This window comes from Carcharhinus amblyrhynchos, chromosome 3 (assembly GCF_965287045.1).
Source record: "Carcharhinus amblyrhynchos chromosome 3, sCarAmb.v2.hapA, whole genome shotgun sequence".
NCBI classification, from domain to species: Eukaryota; Metazoa; Chordata; class Chondrichthyes; order Carcharhiniformes; family Carcharhinidae; genus Carcharhinus; species Carcharhinus amblyrhynchos.
The window spans coordinates 23,790,966-23,813,694 of NC_137326.1; the positions used below are offsets into that span (position 1 = coordinate 23,790,966).

Below are 22,729 nucleotides of genomic sequence, written 5' to 3' on the forward strand. Positions count from 1 at the left end.
AACTGAAGACCTACCAACTAGTGCAGGTGGATGTAAAAGGCATGAGGAAGAGCAGAGTCTATCCAATATTTATCCTTCACCAAGGCAGGCTGTCTGATCACTATCACATCTCTGTTTGTGAAAGCTTACTGTGAACGAATTGGCTGCTGCATTTCCTGCATTGAACAATAACTACCTTCAAAATACCTGACCACTGTTGGGCCAAGTGCCGGCCAGTGGGATTAGGTGGGCAGGTCAGGGCCTTTCATGCATCGGTGCAGACTCAATGGGCTGAAGGGCCTCTTCTGCACTGGAGTATTCTGTGATATTTTGGGTCACCCCAAGTCTTGAAATGCGTTATACAAGTATGTGTTTTTCTTTCCTTTCTTTATCTCTGCCAATGGTTTCACTATAGACAGCGAGTCTGCCTCATTAAATCCCAAAGTAGTGCATAATACTTTGCAAAGGTCTTTTTGAAGGCATGCTGTTTGAAAATGTCCTTTAATTCTTTGCTGTGTGATTGCTTAGCTCTGTCTATCACATGCTATTTGGCATGAAAGTTGCCTGAGTTATACCTTCACCACATTGACACCTCATTTTTAGGTATGTTTGGTTTTGCTCCTGGCATGTCCTCCTGAACTCCTAATTGAATGTGAGTTGATCGCCTGGCTTGATGGTAATGGTAGAATGGGAGATCAGAATGCCCCCACGGAGATTGGGAAAACCCTCACAGATATTGGGACCCCTGATCAGGACCCAACAACGAACAATGGAGCCATCCCAACCTCTACATACAGAAGGGGAACACCCCCCACCCCATTATCCCACAACACAAAGATTGAGGCACCCCCCTCCTTCACCATGCAATTATTGGGGTGACCTGACACCCTTCCCCCCGGCATTGGAATGGCTCACCCTATCATGAGCTTTGCCCTACCATGCGCCCCTCCCAACCCAATGCTTGCACAACCCCTCCTAACAACCACTGGACCTCCCAACCCCAAAGCATGCACTAGCCTCCCAAAAACAATTGCCCCTCCACCCAACGTAAAAGGGAACCCTCCCCCGCCTAATGGAGTTAGCCAGAGGAACTGCCCTTGGCGCTGCCATTTTTCATTTTTGAAAACCCGGTAGTGATTCACACTGAAGTGACATCACACCACAGGGGGGCAGGAATGCGTCATGGGCAGATGCTATGGCATCAAGCCTGGTAATTATATGATAATGTTAAAATTAATGAAAATCAGATTCACAAACCTGAGATCTCGCTGGTGTAAATCCTGTTTTTGGTTGCTTGTGAGATTTAGCAGCCATTTTGGGATTTGCACCTGCAGTTAACAGGTCCATTAGATCACAGTAAATATGTTTTAATATTACCTTTGGAATTGTGCAATGTGTCACTGCTATATACTGCCACTCATGGCAACAAAACATATATTACTATTCATTCAAACATAGGAACAAGCAGTACTTTTTCATGCTTGATGCTTTTTCATTCAATGGCAATGAGTCATACTCTATGTTCAAGATAACACTATGCTTCTATTGATGACAGGATTTCAAAATGGCAACAATTTTAATTAAATAAAGGAACTGAAAGTTTTTCAGAAAGGGTGCCGAATGCTCTAACAACGACTAGAGCACAGGTAAAAGGAGAAGTGATTAGGGATTTGTGAATGTGCAAAAGGAACTTGCAAGCATCCAGATGATAGTGTCTGTTATCCAGTCTAACTGGGAAAGAACACTGTAACAGTGACGATCAAGTAACCGATGCGAGAACTTGAACAATTGAGAATGAGTCAAACATCAATGCTGAAAAAGTAGAAATGGTCCGGAGCTTCAAGTTTCTAGGTGTCCAGATCATCAACAACCTGTCCTGGTCTTCCCATGCCAATGCTATAGCTAAGAAAGCTCACTAACACCTCTACTTTCTCGAATGACTAAGGAAATTTGGCATGTCAGCTCTCACCAACTTTTACAGATGCACCATAGAAAGCATTCTTTCTGTATCACAGCTTGGTATAGCTCCTGCTCTGCCCAAGACCACAAGAAACTGTAATGTGTTATGAATGAACCCCAGTCCATCACTCAAACCAGCCTCCTGTTCAATGTCTACATTTCCTGCTACCTCAGAAAAGCAGCCAGCATAATTAAGGACCCCACGCACCCTGGACATTCATTCTTCACCTTTTTATGTCAGGAAAAAGATATAAAAGTCTGAGGTTATGTACCAACTGAAACAAGAACAGCTTCTTCCCTGCTGTCATTGGTCTATTGAATAGACCTACCTCATCCTAGGTTGATCTTTCTCTACACCCTAGCTAATACTGTAACATTAAATTCTGCACTTCTTTTCTTCTCTATGAACGATATGCTATATATAGTATGCAAGAAATAATACTTTTCACTGTATACTAATACATATGACAATAATAAATCAAATCAAATCAGAAGGTGGAATTCTGGTTATTGAGGATAAAGGTATGATGGGATAATGTATAAAGGAATAATGATCTGAATTTTACAGTTGTAATATTGGAAACTTGCAGTTAAACATGGAAATCCAAGCTTTACTGCTACTTATTCCCCAATGCTCCACGTTGTTTGCACTGTTGAAGTCCCCTCATACAAATCATTAGAAATCACTGAATTGATGTGAACTTCCACTTCTAAAAAGGAAGATTTGTATTTAAGTTGCATCCTCATGATCGCCAGATGGCCAAAAGGGTTTCATAGCCAATGAAGTACTTTTGGAGTGTAGTCACTGTTGTAATAGAGAAAAAAATAAAAAGTGGCAATCAATTTGTATGAAGAAAGCTCCCAAAACATCAGTGTGATAATGAGCAGATAGTCTATTTTAATGTTGATTGGGGTATAAATATGTGCCAGGACATTGAGGCAGCTCCCTTGCTCTTCTTTGAAATAGAGCTGTGGGAAGGCAGATAGAGCTTCAGTTTGATATCTTAACTGGAAAATGGCAATGGGAACAGATGACTAGGAAAGATCAACTTCCAGATTCTGATACAATCAGTGGTGGCAGTCGTGTCAAAAAAGGTCTATTGACCTCGCATGAGTAATCAATGCCAGTGAATACAATGTCACATGACACCCCTTGCCTGCCTCAACATCAGCCCTTCACAATGGTCACTGAATCACAGATTCATCACTCACCCAGCAGCACCCTCTGATACTCAGGATCCAAATCTAATCCCCAGATGTTATACTTCACTGAACAATGTAACCAGCTTCACTCAGTTCCTCCACACACTTCCACCAATTCAGCAAGGGCAGGATCATCATTTGAACACATTGCTACACAGCCAGCGACATTGTTCCCTCTCGCTTCTGCAGGCACAGGCCACCTACTGCACCAGCCCCCACCATGAGAAGTGGCAACACTCTTTGACAAATCTAGGAACTCACCAATAACAGCTGTGCCACCATGCCAGCATGGTGGCACAGTGGTTAGCACTGCTGCCTCATAAGCACCAGGGACCCAGGTTCGAATCTTGGCTTGGGTCACTGTCTGTGTGGAGTTTGCACATTCTCCCCACGTCTTTGCAGGTTTTCTCCAGGTACTCCAGTTTCCTCCTACAGTCCAAAGATGCGTGGCTTAGGTGGATTGGCCATTCTAAATTGCCCCTTAGTGTCAGAGGGACTAGCTAGGGTAAATGCATAGGGATAGGCCTGGTTGGGATTGTGGTCTGTGCAGACCTGATGGGCTGAATGACTTCCTTCAGCACTGTAGGATTCAAAGATCTCCAAAAACAGTCCAGAGTATTTCCAAATGCTGCATTAGAAAAAGTTCCAAAAGTTGAACATGCCTGGCTTTTTACATAACGCTCCCCCAGTGTTCATCTTGTAGTTTCACACTTGTTTACTCTTGAATGAATTATGCCTTGGACATTCATTGTCTAAATTTGGGATTTTGATATCACATTAGCTGGTTAGGCTGTGTGATTTCATAACACTGAAACACATGCTTCCACATAGACAAGGGGTGCGCCTGTGTGGGCCCTTGACTGGCTGATGGTAAGGAGAGATACTGGTGCTATGGTGCAAGGCCTGTGTAATGCTGCTACAAACTGTTACGTGAGACAATTCTTTTCTTCCAGTTTCAGGACCAGAATTGGAGCACGGTGGCACAGTGTCAGCACTGCTGCCTTACAGCACCGGGGACCCAGATTTGATTCCCAGCTTGGATCACTGTCTGTGCAGAATCTGCACATTCTCCCCATGTCTGTGTGGGTTTCCTCCAAGTGCTCCAGTTTCAATCCACAGTCTGAAAGGTGTGCTGGTTGGGCCATGATAAATTCTCCCTCAGTGTACCCGAGCAGGCACCGGACTGTGGTGACTGAGGGATTTTCATAGTAACTTCGGTACAGTATTAATGTAAGCCGACTTGTGGCACTAATAAATAAACTTAAAACTCATATCAAAGATGAACAATGCCAGACATAGGAAGAATGAAAAGAATGAAAGCGAGAGTTCTCTGATGGGGTGGAGGGCAGAAGTGATTACAAAACAAAATTAAGGCAAAAGAAGGTGATAATGAGGTAAGTATTGAAACAAAAGTTGGGTGCAGAGGAGGTGTGAATGGAGTTAGCAGATGAGTAGGTGGGGAAGATAGTGTCAAGATCTACAAAGAGAAAGACTTGTGTGACTGAGGAATATTAAGCCTTCATTCCTGAAAATGAAGATATGATGAAAAACCTGAGGTACTGGGGTTATTTCAACTGGAGCAGGAACTCACTTGATGAAGGAGTAGTGCTCATGATACCAAATAAATGGACTTTAACCTGATGTTGTGAGATTTCTTACTGTGTTAACTGGAGCAGACAGAGACGGCTAGCAAAAAAAATTGATTAGATATTTTAATAACTCTGCATTTTAATAGCATAGACATAGTTTTGCTACCAAATAAACCTGTTGGACTTTAACCTGGTGTTGTGAGACTTCTTATTGTGTTTACCCCAGTCTAATGCCGGCATCTCCACATCTTTTAATAGCATGACATAGGGAATACTATTTCTTTTTAACTGGGGACACAGTGGTGAGAGGTCATCAAGTTAAAACACTTGAATGGGCAGAGAAGTTTAGAGTTGTTGAATATCTGCAGTGTTTTGATTTTGTGATAAATTTGTTGCCAGTTTTGGAGTTTATAACACAAGTAGCAAAAGCAGTGATCATCCCTGCTATTTACCTTACGGAACAGACCAAGCAACTGATTCAAAACTCTGATGAGGCAGATGAGAGTATTACTGTTAACTGTTACCTCACTAGTTGACGTTGTGATAACTTTTTGAGTTAAATTGATGAAAGCTCTTTATCCAATTACATCCCATATTCACATAAGGGAGGCTTGGAAACTGTTCAGCTTTTCCAGCCACATGACCTTCCCCTCAATGATTTTCATTTCTCCACATTTTCTTCATTTCATTTTTTCCTTTGATTTGCAGAGTTCATAGTAACAGAAGTAAGCACCACAACGATATTAGAGATGACCAAACTTAAGGACATTTCCAGAAGCATGAAAAGTCTCAGCTTTTAGCATAGGGAGTATTACAGGTCAAACCTTCAGGTCACCAAATCATCGTATACCAGACGTACAATCCAAGATGCATGTTGGGATCATTTGGGAGTCCAGACGGGAGGAATTATGTGGGAGTTGCCTGGAAAGTTTCAACATCCCATGAGCAATTCCTCTGCTTTGTGGCACTGTTGTTAGCACTGCTGCCTCATAGCTCCAATGACCCAGGTTTGATTCCAGCCACATTTTGTCAATCTGTGCCTCATTTCTTTCCAGTAAACGCCAAGACATTTCACAATCATATTTGTCATGTGTTTTTTTTTGCTATACTTCAACAGGACACTTTCAAACCACTACCCCTAACAGCTTCACGTGGTCCAAGGAGATTCCAGTACAACCTGCATGATAAATACTGATACGTGACTGTTTGGGTTGTCAGTTGTATAGTTACCCAAATGTGAGAGCAGGTTCTAATTTGTCTAACATTTCCTGGATAACTACCCAGGTAAGTACTGTGGAAATCTCTGAAGTCTCTGGTTCTAACTCCAAGTCAGAGACATTTACAGAGGGTCTTGGGCAGCATTGAATGATAGAATCCCTACAGTGCAGAAGAAGGCCATTTGATCCATTGGGTCTGCACCAACTCTCCAACAGAGCATTTCACTCAGACACACTCCCTGCCAGATCTCAATAACCTCATCTCCCTGGAGATAGGACAGGGAGTGCGTCTGAGTGATGTATTTACCCCACTATTCCTGCTAACCTCCACACCTTGGGATACCAAGGGACAATTTATCATGACCAAATCACCTAACCTGCACACCTTTGGACTATGGAAGAAACCAGAGCACCCGGAGAAAACCCATGCAGACATGGGGGAACGTACAAACTCCACACAGACAATCACCCAAGCTGGAATTGAACCCAAGTTCCTGGTGCTGTGAGACAGCAATGCTAACCATTGTGCCACTGTGCATCCATTATGCCACTGTGCCGCCCATCATGCTGGCCTGGGAATGGATTGCTGCCACACCTCCAGTATGTTTGGCAGCTTCATTACGAGATTGAAGCGTACTGCCTGCCATATTGGTTTGGGAAAAAATAGATAGCTAGCATCCATGCCTAAAACAAGCATGAGGTTCTTCGCACATTCAAGTAAAAACTCATGATCAAAGAGCTTATTGTGATTGTTCTCCAGCTTAACTTGCTCTGTCCAAGTTGGTTCAAGCCTTCAAAGCACAGGTACGCTTCTGACTAAAAAATTCTAGACTTTTTCTGTAAATGAGCTATTAAAATTAACTTGCAGATTAAAATTTGTCTCCAAAACCATCAATCACAGAGGTTCGATGTGTCTGAAACATCAATTCCTCATTTGTTTTGATTTGCAATAAAGCTAACATTCCATTACAAAACAAAAACAAAAAATTCTGGAACATCTCAGCAGTTCTGACAGCATCTGTGGGGAGAGAATAGAGCCAACGTTTTGAATCTAGATGACACTTTGTCAGAGCCACGTCAGAGGGATTGTGCTGAATCTTTTTATATCTGTAAAGTGCCAATCACAAATGTTTTGCTGAGCTCACTTTGAAAGATCTATGCACATGCATGCCCAGCTACCTCTCACTCTGCATACTCCTTGGAAATAGGCACTGGTCTATATTAAATGCAAAATACTGCTGATGATGGAACCTGAGACAAAAATAGAAAAATGTTGGAAAATCTCAGCAGGTCTAACAGCATCTGTGGATAAAGAGTCATCTAGGCTCGAAATGTTGGCTCTACTCTCTCTCCATTAGTCTAAATTACCTTTCCACATCCTTCCTGAAAAATGTATCACCTCTGTATTAAGTTGTATCACCTTATCTGTTTAAATTCCATTTGCCACTTGTCTTTCCACTCTGAGTCCATCTAGGTTTTGTGGCAGTGATAATCAACAATGCTTTCCAAAACACCTCCTCACTCCATTAGGTACAATGTAGACAATGTACATCTGGTTATTTTAAACATTGCTTGATATCAACTTCAGTTACTTAATTATGTGCTTGCGTCACATTTTAAAACATCAGACACATGGTACAAAACGTAAAGGGCAATCAAATTGTTTCTCGCTCTGCCATTATGCTGCACAATGTGGTAATCTTTAGGTTAATGCAGCTAATCTTTAAAGATGTCAGAACTATTTTACCACTATTATTATAGGAATGCCTCCAACAATAAAATTTTTTTTGCAGAGAACATTAGCATTGGAGCAACAATGGTAATTCACTGATAACAGGAATTGAAACCGAGTGAACTGTTCCAGCTGCCCATACAAGATATTCATTGACTTAAATTTTGCAACAAAATGCAGGTTTCTGAGCTTATCTTTATTTTCAACCTTCAACCTTTTAAAAACAATGCTTGGAATAAAAATGAGAGTGATTCTTCATTGTCTAAAAAAAGGAATGGAATCAACTAATCCTGTAATTAAAAATTACAGCTTCACTGTAGATGCATCTCTAAACTGTTCCAACATCTTTCGTCTTTGTTTAATTAATGATCATATCACGTGGTTTATACTACTTCAATGATATGCCTGCAGGCAACTAATGAAGAGATCAGTAAAAACACTTAAGTGTAGCAATCTTGCCCACATACTTAATAGCACTATTAACATATCTTGGACCATTAATCATAATTAGGAAAATAAAGCACTGATTTGGGATAATTCTCTGCAAATACACCCAATGCAGAGAGGTGGTGACTAATTATTTTCTGATTTGACTGTTTAAAGCGGTGAGGATGGATATACTTCCCCCAGCTTCTCTTATGAAGATCAAATAATTCAGTAGTGTCTTGAAAGTTTGAAGGGCAAGTGCAGAAATCAAAGACAGCTCTCCCCTTGTCCTTGAAGAAGGATCCTGCCCAAAACATTGCAAAGCTTTAGACAGCAGAATGTCCCAGCTCTTTTTCTTTATTTGTGCTGTATGAGCTGATTAAAATTATTCTCAATTAGACAGGAAACCAATTCCCATATTTTAACCAATAGTCCACACATTATCTAAATGTTTGTTACAGATTTTAACAGCAGATTAAAAACAACCAGCCTACATTCTGTGGAGCTAATACGTCAGTAATTTTACCATTTAGTTCTTGCCAAGCAAAATATGGTTATCAGTACCTTCTTTGTACTTTGCACTGTGTTGAATTCATTCCCCGCAGCCTAGCTGGGTTTTACCATAGCAGTAAGTGATTATAACGGGTGAACAAAAAAAAGCACTAATTTCGAAAGTGTTGATAAATCCAATTAAGTTAAATGACAGCACATTTTTATTTAAATAGACTGGTGAATGGCATTTAGACCAGAATTTACTTTTTTCAATGGTTTATTATTGGACAGATTCAGAGACCTTATGTTCCAAGACAGCAGATGCGCAAATAGCAGAGGGAGAGTAGAATTATGCCAATTTCCTCTTGTGCTGCATCTCAGCATACGTCAGCATTTAACGCATGTGCCAATATTATACCTTAGCTCCATTAGGTCACAGTTTGGTGCAAAAGTTTGAATGAGTACCTTGTACAATTTATGCAAACATATAAACAAGGTGCGGGTGGCACGGTGCTCAGCACTGCTGCCTCACAGCGCTAGGGACTTGGGTTCAATTCCCAGTTTGGATCATTGTGCAGAGTCTGCATGTTCCCCTCCTGTCAGCATGGGTTTCCTCCCACACGCCAAAAGATGTGCTGGTTAGGTGCATTGGCCATGCTAAATTCTCCCTCAGTGTGACTTGAACAGGTGCCAGAGTGTGATGACTAGGGGATTTTCACAGTAACTTCATTTCAGTGTTAATGTAAGCCTACTTGTCACTAATAAATTAACTTTAACTACTTTAGGATTAGGCCATGTGGGCCCTTCCAGCCTGCTCCACCATTCAATGAGATCATGGCTGATCTGCTGTAATTGTTCCAGTGTTGCCGTTTGTTTTGTGTGTGTATTGGTTCGCAATAGGAGCAGGGAAACTGTAAAATCTTCCATGGTCACAGATTTTTGTTGCCACATTTCTGCTACTTTTTAGCACTCTGTTTTGCTAGATTTTTATTCCATATTAGTGAATTTTTATTAAGATCTATTTTTGTTATAACCAGCAGAGGCCAAATACTCTCCCCAAAAAGGTTGCTTGTTTTTTCCCTGTTTAAGATGGTACAGAATGAAGTAAAAGATGTCTGAACATAGAACATTACAGCACAGTACAGGCCCTTCGGCTCGCCATGTTGCACTGACCTTTGAAACCAATCTAAAGCCCATCTAACCTACACTGAGAGATAAGCAGACAATAAGCTAATTCTATAGGCCTTGACACTCTTGTTGCTGATGAACAAGGACAATAGTTTCAATTTGCTCTGAAGTTGCCTGGAAGAAGTTGGCCAACCACAGTAAAAATATGTGTAGTCAACTTACAACATTGAGATGGGCCCTGGTAGAAATGTGAGTCAATGTCCTAAACTATTAACTGAGCTCATTCCGGTAAGTGCTGTAATGTTAGGTGATGCACTACCCGCATAGCTATCAATACTGTTAGGAAAACAAAGGCAGTTTTAAGGGATTTATATTTGTATTGGGAAACATTAGAAATAAGGTATAGTTTTGAGTGAGCTTAATTTTAAGTTTCTGTGCTTGGAAGAATGAAACCTTCTAGTTAGATTCATGCTAAACAAAGGTGTCGGTATCCTCAAGAATCCCTACAGTGCAGAAGGAGGACATTTAGCCCATTGAGTCTGCACTGACAACCATCCCACCCAGCCCCATCTCTGTAACTCCATTCATCCTCCTGACACTAAGGGGCAACTTTGTATGGCCAATCAACCTAACCTGCACATCTTTTAAGTGTGGAAGGAAACTGGAGCACCTGAAGGAAACCCACACAGACACAGGGAGAACATGCAAACTCCACACAGTCACCTGAGACTGGAATTAAACCCGGGCCCCTGCTGCTGTGAGGCAGTTGTGCTAACATCTGTGCCACCCGTACATGTATGGTCAAGTTCCAAGTGTGATTCTATTGTGTTTAGACAGAGTTACAGCATGAAGAGTAAATAGAAGCATAGAGAAGGATGAGGCATTGCTTTGCAAAAGGGGCCCACTTTCCAGAGTTCTTAGTTTTTTAGCTGATTTTGTTAACAGTTGGAGACAGACTTTCAGGAAAGATCTCTCATTCTACCAGAAGAAAGATTGGATAAAACAGAAACTGCAAAGAGACAGGATTCCTAAAGTACAAGTCAGAGTCCTGATAACTAAAGGATTAAGGCAGGAAGAATATTTAGGATGATTACAGTTAAATCAACCTAGACCAAGGCATTGTTCAGAAGAATTCAAGGAAAAGTAAACAAAGTGTTCTGAGTTGAAGAGACAATCGCAGTGACCAGGTTCAAAGTAGGACAGTGGACTTAAAAGGTAAATCAAACATCTAATGCTATTTTAATATTGTCTGGAAATTGACAGTCAAAGCCATTGTGAGCAGTTTGCACAGCAGTCAAGACAAAGAAATCCTAAAGAGATTGGTGTAAAATCTTGGACTGGATTCGCTTTTAACAGTGAAGTAGAAACTTTGTTTAAAAGGGTCATTTGGAAAACATGGACCACATTTTGGAATGCAAACCACTAACAGAAAGAATTATTGTGAAAAAAGATTTTAAAGCATGTTTTGAAACACACTTTTGGGAATGGAGTTTTGAAACTCTCAGTATCTAGGGGATACTGAGGGAACATCGCAAACATTGACTTGATTTGATTTGATTTATTATTATCACATGTATTGGTACACATTGAAAAGTATTGTTTCTTGCGCGGTATAACATACTGTTCTTAAAGAAGGAAATGAAAGAGTGCAGAATGTAGTGTTACAGTCGTAGCTAGGATGTAGAGAAAGATCAACTTAATGCAAGGTAAGTCCATTCAAAAGTCTGACAGCAGCAGGGAAGAAGCTGTTCTTGAGTGGGTTGGCATGTGACTTCAGACTTTTGTATCTTTTTCCCGAAGGAAGAAGGTGGAAGAGAGAATGACTGGGATGAGTGGGGTCCTTAATTATGCTGGCTGCTTTGCTGAGGTAACAGAGTCAATGGATGGGAGGCTGGTTTGTGTGATGGATTGGGCTACATTCCTGACCTTTTGTAGTTTCTTGTGGTTTTGGGCAGAGCAGGAGCCATACCAAGCTGTGATACAATCAGAAAGAATGCTTTCTATGGTGCATCTGTAAACGTTGGTGAGAGTCGTAGCTGTCATGCCAAATTTCCTTAATCTTCTGAGAAAGTAGAGGTGTGGGTGGGCTTTCTTAACTATAGCATCAGCATGGGGGCCCAGGACAGGTTGTTGGTGATCTGGACACCTAAAAACTTGAAGCTCTCGACCCTTTCTACTTTGTCCCTGTTGATGTAGACAGGGGCATGTTCTCCTTTACACTTCCTGAAATCGATGACAAACGCCTTCATTTTGTTGCCACTAAAGGAGAGATTATTGTCATCGCACCAGTTCACCAGATTCCCTATCTCATTCCTGTACTCTGTCTTGTCATTTTTTGAGATCCAACCCATGATGTAGTGTTGTCAGCAAACTTGAAAATCAAATTGGAGGGGAAGTTGGCTGCACCGCCATAGGTATATAAGGAGTATAGTAGAGGGCTGAGAACACAGCCTTGTGGGGCACCAGTGTTGAGGATGATCAAGGAGGAGGTGTTGAGGATGATCGAGGAGGAGGTGTTGCCTATCCTTACTGATTGTAGTCTGTGAGTTTGGAAGTTCAGAATCCAGTTGCAGAGGGAGGTGCCGAGGCCCAGGCAGGAAGTTGGAGATGTGTTTCATGTGAATAATAGTGTTGAAGGCTGAGCTATAGTCAATAAATAGAAGTCTGACATAGATATCCTTGTTATCTGGGTGTTTCAGGGTTGAGTGCAGGCCCACGGAAATGGCATCTGCTGTTGACCTGTTGCGGTGGCAGGCAAACTGTAGTGGATCCAGACAGTCCAGAAGGCTGGAATTGATTTGTGCCATGACTAACCTTTTGAAGCACTTCATAATGATGGATGTCAGAGCCACTGGTCAATGGTTATTAAGGCATTCTGCTTGGTTTTACTTAGGTACCGGGATGATGATTGTCTTCTTGGAGCAGATGGGTACTTCAGATTGTAGTAAAGAGAGGTTGAAGATGCTTGTGAAGACCCTCGCCAGCTGATCCATGCCGGATCTGAGTCCATATCAGGGTACTTCATCCCGACCTGTCGCTTTCCGTGGGTTGACTTTCAAGAAAGTTGCTCTGACATTTGCAGTAGTGACCCCAGATACAGGTTCATCCAGAACTTCCAGGGTGGAGGGCATGCTCTTGCTGACCTCTTGCTCAAAATGGACAATTGAATGCATTGAGCTCATCAAGGAGGGGAACGCTGGAGCTGGCAATTTTACAAGCCTTCATCTTGTAGCCTGTTATGTCTTGCAGACTTTGCCATAGTTGATGGGGGAACTTGGCGTTCAGAGTGAAGTGGGTATATTAGCCCACAGTTACCTGTAAGTTTAAAAGGGACTCTGTGTTACTGAGACAATTGTAGATTAAGATGTACTTTGTAATCTGTATTAACCCTAAAACCTGTGTGTAATTGTTAGACTGGGGGGGGTGGGGGGGGGGGTGGGGAAGAGTAAAGGTGTATTCTATTATAATCCAATTTTTTCATGTTTAATGAATGTTTTTTTCTTGTTGTTAAAACTAACTAGCAGTCCTGTGACTTGGTTTCTCCACATTTTATGAAAAAATTTATGGTTTGTTAAACCATGGTTCTATTCTGGGATCTTCCTGTCCGGTTATAACATCAGCTGGGATTGTAACAATACATTAATCAGCGCTGAAAAGCGCCTTCATCTTTTACACTAAATAGAATGATCAAATTGTTCAATGTCAACACACTTGTATAGTCTCAAGATCAGGAGGTTTGAGCCTGAGTGCTCTTTTTGCTGTCTTGTGGGGTTGTTGCTCTGAAGCTTCCACATCACAAGAATCCCTTATCTATCCAATGTAGTAGACTTAATTATTAGAAAGTTGTAATCATTCTCCAATCTCAGATGTAATGATTCATTACGACGCATCATGAAGTGAACAAAATGATTTCCTCACAACATAATACCAGCGATCAGGATAAGCAGCCGATCATATTGAAATATTTTCACCAACAGCAACTCAAGAAGCAAAATGTATTGATTGCCTTCGCTTTTATTAAAATGTTGTAAAAAGCAAAATTAATGATGGGGCAGGCCCATGCAATGAAGGTAGAAGTTGAAATATAACATACGAATGAATGAAATACAAACAGGAGCAGGACATTTGGCCCCTCAGACCTGTTCTGTAGCTGATCTGTTTATATTTCAAACTTCACATTCCCATCTACCTCCTGACAACCTTTTATTTCCGGGCCTCACAAAATTCTATCTACCTCCGTCTTAAATATATTCAGTGACCCCACCCCACCCCGCCTCCTGAGGCAGAGAGTTCCAAAATTGCACAGTCTTCTGAGAGAAAAAGGTCTCCTCATCTCTGTCCTAAAAGGGCAACCCCTAATTTTAAAATGATGTTCTGGACTCATCTAAAGAAGGAACATCCTATCAAAGTCCACCTTGTGTCTCGTCAGGATCTTATATAATTCACTCAAGTCACTTCTCACTCTTCCAAATTTCTCTGGAAGAAGCCTATTCTGTCCAATGTTTTCTCACAAGACAACCCATTTATTCCAAGTATTAATCCAGTAAACCTCCTTTAAACTCTCTGCAACATATTCATCTTGTTCCTTAAATAAGGAGGCCAAGACTATACACAGCAGTGAGATGTGGTCTCAACTATGCCCTCTCCAATGGATGCATAACATCCTTACTTTTATGTTCAATTCCTCTTCTAACAAAGGATAGCATTCCATCATCCTTCTTAATTATGTGCTGTACCTGCACACTAATTTTTTGTGACTCAAGCACTAGAACACTTGGATCCCTCTGCACCTTGCCATTCTCCATTTAACTAATATTCTGCTTTTTTTTATTCTTCCTGCCAAGGTATACAATGTCATATTTTCCCACATTATAATCCAGAGTTTAGAGTGTAGTTTTTGGGGATCTTGGGCAGAGACAAGTTGGGTGATAAGAATCAAGTGAATGCTCAGGAACTCATTGGAAGAAAATAATTCACAAAAGTGCCAGTCCCAAGGTAGAGACTTCTATGTCAAACTAGTGGTTCACTGGTTTATTTGTCTGTAAAGATTACTGGGGTAAAGGTTCACTGGTTTATTTGTCTGTAAAGATATTACTGGGGTAAAGGAATAGTTTGAATTTGAATTGTCTTCTTGCATTTGCATTGAGATTTTTCCAATCTTTCTATCTGGTGTAATATGGTTCATTGTTTTCTTGTTCAATAAATATTTTATTCTTTGCCTTGAACGTTCATCAGCAGATTCCTGTGAAGTTGTTCAGTAACTTTTCTCCATGATTTCTAAAAGCAAGGCTAGGATCTATCAAGCCAGGTTCACTCTGTGTCTGTATTAACAGCAGCTAGGATCTGAATAATATTAACAATGTGGCCACAGAGCCAGGCACAATCTGCGATGGAAGCTCAATTCCAGATCTTTTAAAGTCTTTCCAACCTCTATAAAGCTGTCATATGTGTGATGCAATCCTCAGCACTCACCTGGATGAGTGTAATTGTAGCAAAGGCCAAGAAACTCAGTATCTTCCAGGATAAAGTCATCTATCTGATTAAGTCTTTGCAAATGAAGTTAATATGATTTACTCCAATTTTATAGGGCATTAGTGAGGCCACACCTGGAGTATTGTGTTCAGTTTTGGTGTCCTTATCCGAGGAACGATGTCCTTGCCATAGAGGGAGTGCAGCAAAGGTTTACCCCAGGTTAATGCCTGACATGGCACATCTGTCATATGAGAAGACATTGAGTCGGTTAGGATTGTATTCATTGGAGTTTAGAAGAGTGAGAGGGGATCTCAGAGAGACTTACAAAGTTCTAACAGGATTAGACAGGGTAGATTCAGAAAGAATATTCCTGATAGTGGGGGTGTCCAGAACATGGGTCATAGTTTGAGGATAAGGGGTAAATCTTTCAGGACTGAGGTGAGGAGAAATTTCTTTACCCAGAGGGAGGTATATGTGTGGAATTCGCTACCACAGAAAGTTGTTGAGGCCAAAAAAGTGGGTGATTTCAAGAAGAAATTAGATGGAGGTAAAGGGATCAAGGGAAACGGGGGGGAAGGAGGGATCAGGATATTGAATTCGATGATCAGCCATGATCATAATCAACAGTGGAGCAGGCTTGCAGGGCCAAATGGCCTTTTCCTGCTTCTAGTTTCTATGTTTCTATGTTTTTATATCCAATGGCTCCCTGCATGACCCGTGCTTTGTGGCGGCACTATATAACTACCTGCAGGATACAGCGAAACAACTGACCAATCTTAATTCAGCAGCACACCTGATGACCTCTGATGCTACTAAAGACAAGAACAGTAAGATCGGGAGAATGCCTCAACTCCAACACTTGCTTCAAGTTGTACACCATTCTGACTCAGGCATATGGAAAGATTTCTTCATTATTGTTATTATTATGGTCCCATTCCCGCAACCCCACACATTTACCCTGCCAATCCCCCGATACTGGGGTCAATTGACCATTGGCAATCAACCTGACCCGCACATTTTTGGAATGTGGGAGGAAACCAGAACACCTGGAGGAAACCCACGCAGACACGGGGAGAATGTGCAAACTCCACACAGACAGTTACCCGGGGTCAGAATTGATCCCAGGTCTCTTGTGCTGTGTGGAAGCAGTGCTAATCACTGTGCCACTGTGGAAAAATCTGGAATTACTCAAAAGGCTTAGCATCATCTGTTGTAAAATGCTCTGTGGGTGTGGTTAGAGCTGATGAATATTTCCAGCACTTTCTGATTTTATTTCAGATTTCAGCACCTGCAGGATTTTGCTTTGCCATTTGTACAACTGCCATATGTTAGGAATCAGAAACTCTGAGGTATGTTATGATGTCGACTAGACCCCAACTATTTTTGGTTTTGGGATTATGGCGAGCATAAGGTGTTAAGTCTGGGATAGCAAAATCCTACTAGCTGTCCTGGCTTGAGACAATTCACACCTCTTTAACCTTTGATTATCTCTCTCTTCACTCACATTGTCTGTACCTGTAAAGATTTGATTACCTGAAAAAACTTGCATTCCAACTGTTCTCTTGCAATTGTGTCTCTGTCTATATATGCCGTGTTTGTGAACCCACTTCTCCACTCACCTGACGAAGGGGCAGCTCTCTGAAAGTCTGTGATACCGAATAAACCTGTTGGACTTCAACCTGGTGTTGTGAGACTTCTTACTGTGCCCACCCCAGTCTAACACCCGCATCTCCCCATTGTTAAAAATGATGGTGTGAGGTCTGGCCTTTTAATCCAATTCCCTGTGCTTTTGCTGCATCTTTATTTTCCAATAAAGTATCAATTGCCTTTCTAAAGAACTCAGTTGACCTTGTATCCACAGTGCTCTGACGTGGTGCATCCTTTGTGTGAAAAGGTTTTGCTTTTAAGGTTCATTTTTAAAATGAGTTAACGAGATTATAACTCTTCATTCTGGAGACTACTTAGAGAAAAAAACGCAAACATTTAATTATTGGGTAAGGTGATGAGTCAAGTAATTAAAGTTTTGTTTACTATGATATGTTCAACTTATAATTATTATATATTACCCAGATGTGGTTTTGATGCCTTCTCTACAGAGAAGTATTAAGTCTCAGGCTGCGCCCAGAATAAGGACAATGGAGTAACCATTCCCTCCTTTTCTTGTGGTTTAACGGATTCAGTGCTGAATCTGAGCACAACATTAATTTCTCTTCCAAAATTCTCAGCAATTTCAGTGTGATTAGCTTTTTTAGTTATCTCTGAAAAATGTTGAAATATTCATTCAGAAAGTACAAAGGGAATTCTCCCACGCTGGGACTAAGTGTCTCGGCGGGGTGGGAACAGGGAGTGTTTCCTGATGCAGAGGACGGCAGGACTTAACGCCAAGTCTTCAGGCCCCAGCCTCATTGTTTATGCAACCGGGGATTTTGCACTATTTTCAGTGATGGGACAAGCTTGGTGGTGTGTTCTATCCAAGTGCCATGTTGAATAGGCTCCGAACATCACTGACCCACTACTGAAGAAAGAAGGTGGACCTCCCGGAAATGAAGATGGATCTATGGAATCACTCTGAGGCTGGAAGATGGACCTCCCTTGAAAGAAGGCGGAATACCAGCAACGTTCCGGGGCTGGAAGATGGAAACCCTCTAGGACACTGAATCTGGAAGATCCAGGATTTTCTGGCCTTGCTTGATGGTCTCGTTGCCTTTTTCCTGGAGGACCTCCTGTCTCCCTTTGGATCGATGACATGTTTCCCATTCTCTACTTTCTGCATCGGCGCCCCCATTAGGGAGCTGTTAGCTCAGCAGCCTCAGCAGTGCCGTCAGGAGCAGTGCTATTGCTGAGGGAGGCAGAGACCCTGCTGCATTCAGCAGGAAGGCCAGAGATGTAGAGATGTTGAAGTGATGGAGGAAAACCCCTCTGAGGCAATCACAGGCACTAAATTCCTGTACGACTCTTTCCCTGTTTTAATAATCTTCCCATTGGCCCCACCACCAGCCACCCCCGACCTCCCTGGGGGGGGGGCTCAGTCTCTGTGGACACTTTCATTCAGCTCGCAGCCTCCCCATGTGCCGGAAGGGATGGGGGTGTCAATCTGGCTCCAGCAAAATGTCAATGGTAACTATGACTCTTATTAAGAGGATCTTTCTGTGTTTAAATTAACTTCCTTGCTCCTTGCAGAAGGGAGCCTATTCTATCCAGTTCCCTGAGGGCAGGACATGGTTGTGGAGTCGATCACTGTGACTTCCCACAATGTTAGCAGATCGCTCCCCCCCCTGTCCCCACCTTGATTGATTAATAAGGAGACCAGGGGTTATGGGAAAAAGGCAGGAGAACGGGGATGAGAAAAATACCAGCCATTTTTAAAAGGCAGAGCAGACTCGATGGGCCGAGTGGCCTAATTCTGCTTTTATGTCTTATGGTCTTATATTCTTGCCCAGCACATGCCAGATAAATTCCGTCCCTTGCTCCTGCATCCTGTCAAAATAATATTGCCTCTCCTCATTCTCATACGATGGCACAGTGGTTAGCACTACTGCCTCACAGCGCCAAAGACTCGGGTTCAATTCCACACTCGGATGACTGCCTGTGTGGAGTTTGCAATTCTCCCCGTGTTTGTTTGGGTTTCCTCCGGGTGCTCCTGTTTCCTCCCACACTCGAAAGATGTGTAGGTTAGATGGATTGGCCATGCTAAATTGCCCCTTAGTGTCCCAAGATGTGCAGATTAGGTGGATTAGCCATGGTAAATGTGTGGAGTTACAGGGATAGGGTGGGGGAGAGGACCTGAAAGATACTCTTCCAGAGAGTCAGTGTAGACTCAATGGGCTGAATGGCCTCCTTCTGCACTGTATCAAAATGCCATAATTCTCTGCATTAAATTTTATCAGCCATGTATCTGTCCATTCCATCAGTCTCTGTCCGACTGCAGTCTAGAAGAAGAGGGAAACCTCGAAAGCTTGTGAGTTTACTATCAAATAAATTGGTTGGACTTAAACCTGGTGTTGTCAGACTTCTTACAGTGTTTACCCCAGTCCAATGCCACATCTCCACATCATGACTACTGCAGTCTAACCAGAGATGTATATAGCTTCAACCTTTTCTATTTCAGTCCCTTGAGATCAAGGCTAAAGTTCCACTAGCCTTTTAAATGATTTGTTTTTGTGATTTCTGTGCTTTGGTCTTCTGAACATCCCTGCTCGCCTACAGTCCTGAGTTTCTCTCATTTAGAAATTACCCGCACCTCTCCTCCTTGGTGGATGACGTCACACTTTCCTGCAATGAGCTCCATCTATCACAGTTTTGTCAAATCTACCAATATCCCTTTTACAACTTTCTGCTCCCAGCACTCAGCGCTGCCAGAAAACATAGATGTATAGCTCTCTAATGTCTCCCTGGTAAATAAAGCAAAAGGCTGAGGCCCCAGCACAGACTCCTGAGGGGCACCACTGGTCACATTCTATAACCCTATCGGGAAACTTCAGATTCCTGCGAGCGTGCCTCATTTTATTCGTTGTCCCTGCACTTGGCAGCTCTGTGTTTTCTCCATTCTGCTGCTGCTGCTCCTCTTGGCGTTGCAAAATTACCAGAAGAAAATGCAAAAAGGTTAAGAGTCCAGCACCGAGTTCAAAATGTTCTGCAGCCATCCAAGCATTTGAAGTAGTCTATGTAGCCAGAATGTAAGACAAGCAGCTGTATTTCTAACTGTTCAATCATTTAAGTGTCCCGTCATTTGAGGAACCACCAACAGAAAGATCAATTGTCAGTTCTGTTGTATGTTTCAGCGAGAGACAGGAAGAGCGAGATTGGTTATGATGGAAGTGGATAACTTTGATGGTATGTTGGTTGTAGCTTTGGTCATGGTTAAATTGGAATCATAGAATAGAATCCCTACAGTGCAGAAAGAGGCCGTTCGGTCCATTGAGCCTGCACTGACAACAATCCCACCCTGCATTCTATCCCCATAACCCCACATATTTGCCCTGCTAATCTCCCTGACACTAAGGGACAATTTTTCACGGCCAATCAGCCTAACCCCCATGTCTTTCGGACTGTGGGAGGAAACCGGAGCACCCAGAGGAAATCCACGCAGACATGGGGCGAACGTGCAGACTCCTCACAAAAAGTGACCCAAAGCTGGGAATTGAACCTGGGTCCCTGGCGCCGTGAGGCAGCAGTGCCAACCACTGTGCGGTTGTGCCGCCCAAGATTGCACTTTAGTTTATTCATCAAAAGTGCAGAACTCAGCAGGGAGATAGAATCGGGCCGTGGGACAGTGTCTCTGGTGACAGCCAAAGCTGCCAAGGCCAGAATTTTATGTTGCTGGACTGGGTGTGTGACCGACCAGAAAGTGTGTGAATCACATGGGAGGCCACTTTCTGATGTCATTGCGTGTAGTTAGGGGGGAGTAGGTGCTAATCAGATCTGCACCCTCTGATAATTAAAGAACCAATTAAAGCCATTAAAAGTCCAATTGACTGTGATTTCAGATTTCCCATGTGATTTGCATTTCATCACATGGGCAAAACAGGAAGGCTTCCATCACATTTTCATGCGTTTCCTCATCCATGGGCAAGATAAAAGGCTCCAAGACCACAGAGAGTGCAGAGTTTTGCTTGAGTTTTCTAGTTATTCTCAAGCATTTGAAGCCAGCCTTTCAGGCCTTCTCTGGAAGGTTTCCCTGAGGATTGGAGTACAGTGATCCTTCATGTGCATGACCCTGGTCCTCTATTCAGTGGGGATAGTGTTTTTTGCTGGAGGGTCCTCCTCTGAAGAGGAAGAGAGGGGTAGAAGGATCAGGTAAGGGAGTGCAGGCAGGATTCCAGGCAGAGGCCTGTAAGGGGGGAGGTACAGGCTCAGTTGGTGCAGTTCCAGCAGGGAGATCAAGGTGGGAGGGGACACCAAAGACACCACGGCATGATGGCACAGTGTTTAGCACTGGTGCCTCACAATGCCAAGGACCTGGGTTCAATTCTTGCCTTGGATGACTGTCTGTGGTTTTTCATGTTCTCCCCATGTCTGCATGGGATTTCTCTGGTGCTCTGATGTCCTCCCACAAAGATGTGTAGATTAGGTTGATTGGCCATGGCAAATTGCCCCTTAGTGTCAGGGAGATTAGCAGGGCAAATACATGGGGTTATGGGGATAGGGTCTGGGTTGGATTGGTACCAGTTTGATGAGCCAAGTGGCCTCATTCTGCATTGTAGGATTCTATAATTCTATAACCCAGTGGCTAGAGTATACAGGCAGTGCCAGATGTCCGAGATTCAGTGCTGTAGGAAGCTCTGCCTGTCCAAGGACACAGTGACATCAATTTGTAACATGATAGAGTCCCCAAATTGCCTCCAAATGCATGATGATGCGGTGGTGGGGGGGTCATTCCATGCCAGTGGCGTAGAAGGTAACCATGGCCCTCAAATTCTGGGCCTCCGGTTCATTTCAGGGCTCAGTGGAGGATTTGAGCCGCATCTCTCAATCAGACACACAGATAGTGACTGATGCCATCTTTAAACGCACCCTCAGACTCATCAATTACCAGACAGATGGAGCCAGTCAGGTAGAGAGCGTGCAAGGGTTCATGGCGATGGCTGGGTTTTCCCCCACATCCAGGGTGCTATAGACTGTATGCTTGTGCCATTAGACCATAAGACATAGGAGCAGAATTAGGCCACTCGGCCCATTGAGTTTGCTCTGCCATTCAATCATGGCTGATATTTTTATCAGCTCCATTCTCCATAACCTCTATAAGGCCATAAGATGTAGGAACAGAATTAGGTCACCTTAGGCCATTAACATGCTAGCTGTTGAGTCAGGAGCTTTCATCAAAATCCAAAATCAAAATTTCTCGATGGAGGAGGATGTGCGCTCGGTGCTCAGGATCAACATGGTGCTCATGGTTCCGGGACATGACACCTTCCTGCATTAGGACAGCCAGGGAAACGGCCGGGGTGGGGTGGGGTGGGGTGGGGGCCGGGGGGTGGGGTGGGGTGGGGGCCGGGGGGTGGGATGGGGTGGGGTGGGGGCCGGGGGGTGGGGGGTGGGTGTGGGGTGGGGGCCGGGGGGTGGGGGGTGGGGTGGGGGCCGGGGGGTGGGGGGTGGGTGTGGGGTGTGGGGTGGGGGCCGGGGGGTGGGGGGTGGGTGGGGGGTGGGGGCCGGGGGGTGGGGAGTGGGTGTGGGGTGGGGGCCGGGGGGTGGGGGGTGGGGGCCGGGGAGTGGGTGTGGGGGGGGCAGGGGGGTGGGGGCGGGGGTGGCGGGGGTGGCGGGGGGGTTGGGGGCGGGGGCGGGGGTGGGGGCGGGGGGAGCGGGGGCGGCGGGGGGGTGGGGCGGGGGTTGGGCGGGCGGGGGCGGGGGTGGGGGCGGCGGGGGTGGGTGTGGGGGGGGCAGGGGTGGGGGCGGGGGGGCAGGGGTGGCGGGGGGGCGGGGGTGGGGGCGGGGGGGCGGCGGGGGTGGGTGTTGGGGGGGCAGGGGTGGGGGCGGGGGGAAGTGGGGGGGTGGGGGGAGTGGGGGAATGGGGGGTGGGGGGGTGGGGCGGGGGG

The 22,729-nt window shown here is 43.9% G+C and overlaps 1 protein-coding gene across 2 annotated transcripts in view; it reads left to right on the top strand.

The window, feature by feature from the left end:
• hdac11 (histone deacetylase 11) overlaps positions 1-13,082 on the top strand; it is a 133,868-nt gene extending 120,786 nt beyond the window's left edge. The window contains exon 11 of one of the 2 annotated variants that reach the window (XM_080182265.1): positions 12,619-13,082. In XM_080182265.1, the coding sequence (XP_080038391.1) occupies positions 12,619-12,630 (12 nt within the window). In that variant the 3' untranslated portion in view covers positions 12,631-13,082. Of the gene's footprint in view, positions 1-5,438; positions 5,711-12,618 lie in introns of those variants that run through there. The other variant, XM_080182272.1, reaches the window with a different exon arrangement.
• Positions 13,083-22,729: the final 9,647 nt, after the last annotated feature.